At 38.8% G+C, this 7,435-nt stretch overlaps 1 protein-coding gene across 2 annotated transcripts; it reads right to left on the reverse strand.

Moving 5' to 3' along the window:
- On the reverse strand, window positions 702-5,381 carry LOC107639358 (protein decapping 5). 2 transcript variants are annotated; one of them, XM_021121191.1, is made up of 9 exons: window positions 5,066-5,381; window positions 4,625-4,666; window positions 3,938-4,038; window positions 3,441-3,512; window positions 2,350-3,366; window positions 2,099-2,182; window positions 1,582-1,779; window positions 1,378-1,488; window positions 702-1,306 (listed from the first exon to the last, which is right to left on the reverse strand). In XM_021121191.1, exons 1-9 carry the CDS (start codon window positions 5,214-5,216, stop codon window positions 1,154-1,156), a joined length of 1,929 nt encoding a protein of 642 aa, XP_020976850.1. In that variant the 5' UTR covers window positions 5,217-5,381; the 3' UTR covers window positions 702-1,153. The 2 variants fall into 2 exon arrangements, with proteins under 2 accessions (XP_020976850.1, XP_016198316.1); XM_016342830.2 differs by lacking the exon at window positions 4,625-4,666 and having other exon boundaries at window positions 5,066-5,379.

The raw sequence follows: 7,435 nt of genomic DNA on the forward strand, positions 1-7,435 counted from the left end.
GGAAGGCTGCTTTCAGAAGTTGCGACGGCAGCGGTAACAGGACGGTGACTGGACGGAAGTGAGGGAGGAGCTTGAGATGAGAAGAAAGCAGAGTGAGTGAGTAAGTGAGTGAGGTCGTGAGGGTGCTGCAATTTGATTAGAGTTTCTTTGAAGTGCAAAACTGCGCCGTATAGAGAAATTCTTAAAAACCGACCAGGTCTCAGTTCGGTTCGACCGACCAATTTTCAGTTGATTCGACGATTCAACAGCAGTTTTTAAATCTAGTGATTATAGTTTCTAACCGAACTGCAAATCTTATCGGTTCACGGTTTGACCGAATAGTTCAAACCAATTTTCAAAACCTTGTTTTCTCAGTGACTCTGCTTCTTAAGAGCCCAATATAGTTTCAGTTTATCTTCATCTTTTTTTACCCTTTTTGGATCTATGTACACCAAAAAAAAACACAAAAAGCACTCTTGTTTGAAAGTTGTGGAGTTGAGGGCGGCGGACCCACAAAGAAAATCTTTAATGGAGTTTCCAATTGCCAAGGTGGGATTCTTATCATCATTGTCGCAAAAAGCACAAGAAATCCATAAAACACAACATAGGGGCATGTTTTCAGGTTGAGTAGCTTTTTACTTTTTTCACTTAATTTGTGCTTAACCAAAAGGGATTATCGAAATGTAGAATGAATATGCTTCCAAAGAGCCCATTGGGAAATGTAATCAAAGGAATGTAATATCAGTGCCTGAGATTAACCAAAAACAAATCAGCTGGCTTCTACAATGATGGTCCAAATGTTAGAATCTGCCACTTCAATAAAAAAACCTGAAACTTGCATTTACAATGCAAACAATACAGCATAAGACATATCCCTGAAATTGAAAAATCGCTATTGTTTACATGCATAAACAATACATCACAAGACACTAGTCTAAAGTCTAAACTTTTCTTTCTTCCTGATCATGAACTAAAAATAAAATGGGTAGAGACACCTTTCCATCAGGACAGGATCATTTGAGTAGAGAACGTAACAAGAGGGCTAGACAACAAGAAATAACTGTCCTACTTATTATGTGTAGCCTCAAGAAACAGTGCTTCAGTGGGTGGCTTGACTTGGAATATGATCCAAACCACCACCACGACTTAATGAAAAGATGGCTATTGCTGCCACCTATGGACGATTAGGCATGCCGCGTCCCCTTCCTCTTCCAGCATAGCCATAACCATAACCCCTTCCATAATAACCACCGCCTCGAGAGCGTCCACCGCGGCCAGGACCACGGCCTCCCCAGCCACCACGGTGCCTTGAAAAATCACCAAAAGTCTGCAATACAAAGGTAGTATAAAAATTGAACATTGTCCATGAAAATGAGGTCAAACCAAAATATATATTACCTCAGTATCGATCTTGATTTGTTCAGAATATCTAACCCTTCCATTTTGCGAGTCATGATCAAGGGCGTTACATGAAAGCTTGTCGAAGAAATCATCCTTGTTATAAACAGGCTGTGGAAACAATGAAAAAACAGTTATAGGATAACAAATTACATTCTCAACATAATTGACAGCATTCAGTTACACAGTGGTAAGAAAATTTACCTTAACGTCCATTTTTGATGAATCACCATTGTCTTCATCTTGACTATCATCTTCATCACTGGCGTCCTCGCCATCTCTATCTTTCGAATGGGACTTATTGCTTTTACCTAGATGACCCCATACTTCATCCTTTTTGAACTTCTCATTCATTGCCATGAAATCAAAGTCTTCAGTGAATTTTGCAACTGGACGTGAACCCTGTAAAGCATTAACCCAAGTTTACAATACCTAAAATGGGTGTTAAAATCTTCGAAGTTATCTATGTAAAAGCATCAATTTAGTGAGAGGGCAACAACAGGCATAGTTAGTCATCTCATCCAAATTGCTCAACATCCAATCGAATAAAAAAAAATTTCCGACACCACGACAAGTGAAAAGTGTGTAAATTCTAAAGTTAAAAACATAACTACCATATTGCCCCAAAACACTCCTGAAATTAACTTGAAAATTCAAAAATCTGATAACAAGTCAGGTTTTGCATGATGCAATAAAAAGAAAGTGTTGAGTAGAGCATTACCCCTGTCTCCCTTCCTCTTCCACCTCCACTTCCACGTCCCCTGTATCCATATCCATGTTGAGTATGCATAGGAGCTCCCCCAGGCTTAAGAAAGCATGAACAAATATGTCAAGAGCATTTTCCCAGATAAAAAACAAAATGATAATATGCTCAACTATTTTGGTTGCCGCTATTACTGAAACTAAAAACAGAAACCCAATAAAATCTGTGATATCATTTAAGTAATTAACGAGAGAGAAAGAGAAAAGTACCCTGTGATTAGGTCGTGACATTACTGGCAGTGGCAGTATTGGTGGCTGAGTTTCAGCAGAAACTGGCACAGATGTCTCTGGAGGTAATGTTGATGACACGGGAACCACCTCAACATCCTTATGAGGAGTTTGAGAAGGCTGAGATGAAGATACTACAGTTGGTCCAGACTGCAACAGTTGACCTGGTGTTACCAGAGGTGGGGCTGGTGCTTCCATATGGATAGAATTTGATGATCCAACAAGGGCAGGAGTTAGTGGGGATGCATTTTGATATAGCATGCTTGGACCTGAAATTGCATTAGATCTGTTGACTGGTGGTACTACAGCACCTATATCGGGAGCACCATTAGTAAAAGGAGTCAATGATGGTAGGTTAGTGGTGACTGGGACTGCTGGAAGCGAAACAGCAGCAATATTGTTTGGAACTGATACTGTCAAAGCTTCAGGTGCAAGAGTAGCAGAAGGAGCTGGTAGCAAAGTTGATGGCATATTAGATGGAAGTATAGAAGTGGCAGTTACACTAGCAGAAGTAGCATTCAATGGGGGCAAAGTTGATGGGAGATTAGATGGAGATATAGAAGTGGCTGTTACACTGGCAGAACTCGTACCCAATGGGAGCAAAGCTGATGGGAGTTCTGGCAAATTTGAAGGTGCACCTGGCAAAGAAGGACTATAATTGGGAAACTGCATTGGCTGTTGCATAGATGAAGGCATCGATAACCCAGGTGGTGGTCGAAGCAAAGATTGCTGTTGTAACTGAGGTAGCCCATTTGGAGCACCATAATATCCCTGCCAATACATTGGTGGCATAGCAAGCCCACCACCATTTGAATTTGGGGCATTTGGAGAAGCTCCCCATGATCCTATGTTCCCTCCAGGTTGATATAAAGGTAAGGTTCCTTGATAATTTGATCCATGGAGTCCTAGCTGTGTGTTTTGAGAACTAAAATCTGTCAAAGATCCAGTTACAGGAGGTAAATTTGTAGATGTGGTGGTGACTGGGCGAGGATACTGAGACTGCAAGGCAATTTCACATGTTAGTATGTGATTTTAGTTCAACGCATTTTGTATTCAAAAAGCTGCTCATCAACCTGAATAATAGCTGGATCAGCATTTATTGGTGGTGTAGGCTGGACAGGTGGAGAAGATTTAACTTGCAAATCCTGCAAAAAGAATTAACAGATGTTTCAACCAATCTGGTTCATATAAATTATTCAATGTCCTCATGCAATAACATATAGCAGGTGTTGTGTAATAACAACATCAGAATATCCGATAAAATGGCATAAGAAAATCTGAATAAGCTTCTTCCCTAGTTCACTTCAATGTAAGGATACATGATTTGCTGGCAAATACCAGAAATAAACCTCTACAAGTCATCCCATTATTCCAATTACCCATTATTGGGGATGAAGATAAATGCCACAATATTTGCATCAATTACCCATTATTCCAATTATCAAGTCGTCCCAGAGAAAAAAAAAATATCACATAATCACATGCAGTTATTTCCAAAGCAAATTAACACAACAGGCAACACTTCATTAGCTATTCAATAAGGTGCTCGAATTTGATCTATATATGATACCTTGATGTCAGTCCCACGGAATAATATATACTCGTACACCTTGTCACTTGGAGGGATCTGTGGACCATCTTTCTTTCTTCCTTCAGTTCCAAAAGATCGCACTGCACCACAGACAAGCCCGAAGACAAAGTATCAGTTCACCAAAGCTGCTTTTGACAGTGAATAACATATGAAGAAACGTTTGCCATTGAGTAATTAAGTAAACACCAAAGACCTAACAGTAATAATAGAATTCAATGTTGAAACATGACTTGAAAAGGAAATTCAATTTCATGCATTCAAATTCATGACATCAACTACCATGGCCTTCATGTTCTTCATAACCCGTATAACACATTCTAATCAGAAAAACGAACTACTCTCTACTGTTGCCTTTACAATATGATGGGACTTTTCTTACTGACACATAACTATAGACTCACAAGTCACAAGTCACAATCATAATATTAAGTGGGGCGCCAAAGGGAAACCCAAACCAAATGTCCATAAGCCAATTCGTCCTCCACTGAGAACGAGAATCACAGGTAATAAAGAAAGCAACGCAACTTAGAAAATCTAAAGCCCGGACGGATTATCACAAAGCATTCAAATCACTGAAAAAACACTACAATACATTACAGAAAACACAACTTTCAATTTTAAAGAAGCGAAGCCCAAACAAAACAGCAATTTGGAGCAATTGCCTACCTCCAGAACAAATAATCATTGTACCCAGAAGCTTCACTAACCCTGTTCCCATTAATAGTCAGATAAGAAAAACTGTACAATCACACAATAAACAAATAAAAATTCCACGCAACAGCAAGAGAAGCATAACAATTCATAAACCTAAAACCTAGAAAAGCCACCACAAAGCTTCCAAACCAACTAAAAGCAGAATGACAAGAAGCATATACCAAACGAAGCTTTCAGATTCAAACTCATGCTCAATCCACACAAGAAAACGACACCCCTACTTCCAAAACCAATAAAATAAATAAATAAAAATCCAACTCTTCATTGGAACACCCCAAAACAACATAAAACTCATGAATTTCAAAATTATATTCTTTTACCATCATTATCAAGGATCTGAGACACAGAAAACCAAATTCAGCAGAAAATTGAAAGGGTTTTGAGAAGAAGTACCGTTTCTGAGGCCAATACTGGACTCATCGGTGTTGATGTTGTAGAGAACACCTTCGTATCTGATCTCGCTCTTGGAGGTCAAGCTGATCAAGCAGCCAATGTAGGAATCTGCGGCAGAACTCGAGCGAGAAGAGGTAGTGTCGGAAGCCATAGCCTTGGCCTGCGAGGGAGAACAAAAACCATAAACTGAGGTGTGCTGGGTCTGTGACCGAAGAATGAATTAGGGTTCAATCGGTTTTCGCTGGGTTAGTGGAAAATAGTATATTTGGGGGAATAGGAAGAGAAAGCATTACAAAAGAAATTAAATTAAATTAAAGGGTGATTAAGGATGGAAATAGGTTGTCCAAAATCCAAACCCTTAAACAGAGCGTGATTTCGCTCCAGATTAGTCTTTAATTTTTGAGATTAAAAAATTTTATAAAAAAAAAAATTAAATTTATTTGTAAATTACTATATATTTTAAGAATATATGTTAAGAATAAGACTAGACATGCTGATACGTGATGGTATTTAGGTGTGTCCAAGTGTGTCTGGAGAAGAATTTTTTACTTTTTATTAAGATGCGCGGGAGTGGCGTAAGAATGATGCCTCTAGCACAAACAAGCCCACGCGGACGCATTGCTCACGCGACCGCGTCATTCATGATTTTTGCCACTTCACGCGACCACATCACCCACGCGATCGCGTGACCTGCAAATTCGGCGTAACAGAGCGTTTTGGGCAGAGAGTTGTGCCAGCTTGGGGCAAGAAGTGTGCTAAACGCACAAATTTGGTCACGCGGACGCGTGATTAACGCGTTCGCGTCAGTTACACATATGGCCATCCACGCGGACGCATGCCTGACGCTAACGCGTCATTATGAAGAATGCGCGACGCACGCGATCGCGTCATTGACGCGAACGCGTCGCTTGCGCCGCCCAGTTTTCTTTCTCTCTCTCCCCCAATCCTAATTCTCTCTTATTCTCTTATCCTTTTATTTTTTTCTTTCATTTTAAGATTTGTCTCTTCTATTTTCAGTTCTTCTTTACTTGAGGACAAGCAAACTTTTAAGTTTGGTGTTGACACTTCGCTTATAGGTTTTCTATCTATTCTTATGGCACCAAAGGGAAGCAAATCATCTTCACGGAGGAACACAACCTGAAGAATAAAACGACCACTAGGATAATTAAGGTGGTTGACTTCCTTTCATTTTTATTCCTTCCCTCTTTTCTATATTATGTTCCAGTTTCCTGTTATTTTTCTTTGTTTGTTGCATGATCCTTTATTAGTTAGAATCCTAGGACTAGTTTAGTTTTCATTTAATTGCTTTAATGCTGAAAAAAGATGTTTCATGTACCACTCACTGAATTTGAATCTAAAAATAAAAGAAAAAGAAGTGATGTATTGCATGAGAAATTGAGTTAATTTTAAAAATAGTCGGATTTACTTAAATGTGGTGGTATTTTCTGTGATTCTGAAAGCATGACATGAACAGTGCATAATTTTTGATAGTAAAGTTTATGAATGTTAAAATTGTTGGCTCTTGAAAGAATGATGACAACGAGAAATGTTATTGATAATCTGAAAAATCATAAAATTTATTCTTGAAGCAAGAAAAAGCAGTGAAAAACACAAAGCTTGCGAAAAAATAATAAGAAAAAAATAAAATAAAAAAAAAGCAAGCAGAAAAAGCCAATAACCCTTTAAACTAAAAGGCAAAGGATAAAAAGGATCCAAGGCTTTGAGCATTAATGGATAGGAGGGTCCAAAGAAATAAAATCCTGGCCTAAGCGGCTAAATCAAGCTGTCCCTAACCATGTGCTTGTGGCGTGAAGGTGTCAAGTGAAAAACTTGAGACTGAGCGGTTAAAGTCGTGATCCAAAGCAAAAAGAGTGTGCTTAAGAACTCTGGGCACCTCTAACTGGGGACTCTAGCAAAGCTGAGTCACAATCTGAAAAGGTTCACCCAGTTATGTGTCTGTGGCATTTATGTATCCGGTGGTAATACTAGAAAACAAAATGCTTAGGGTCACGGCCAAGACTCATAAAGTAGCTGTGTTCAAGAATCAACATACTGAACTAGGAGAATCAATAACACTATCTGAATTCTGAGTTCCTATGGATGCCAATCATTTTGAACTTCAAAGGATAAAGTGAGATGCCAAAACTATTCAGGATTGCAGTTGTAAACCCCACTATAAGAAGAGACATGAGCTTAATCGAACTCTCATTCTCATACAAATTCACATCCTAAGCTTATATTAGTTTTTGGTTGCTTGAGGACAAGCAACAGTTTAAGTTTGGTGTTGTGATGCGTGAGCATCTTCGTATCTTTTCCTAGTGAATTTGCATCTAATTTATTGAGTTTTATTAAGAATTAATTATATTTTAA

This window comes from Arachis ipaensis, chromosome B04 (genome assembly GCF_000816755.2).
Source record: "Arachis ipaensis cultivar K30076 chromosome B04, Araip1.1, whole genome shotgun sequence".
Taxonomy (NCBI): Eukaryota; Viridiplantae; Streptophyta; class Magnoliopsida; order Fabales; family Fabaceae; genus Arachis; species Arachis ipaensis.

Coding starts and splice junctions, on each gene's coding strand:
- LOC107639358 (XM_021121191.1), bottom strand. CDS start 5,216: ATGGCTTCCGACACTACCTCTTCTCGCTCGAGTTCTGCCGCAGATTCC. Junction 4,667..5,065: donor CAGTATTGGCCTCAGAAACG/GTACTTCTTCTC, acceptor TAATGGGAACAG/GGTTAGTGAAGCTTCTGGGT. Junction 3,367..3,440: donor CTGATCCAGCTATTATTCAG/GTTGATGAGCAG, acceptor ATTGCCTTGCAG/TCTCAGTATCCTCGCCCAGT.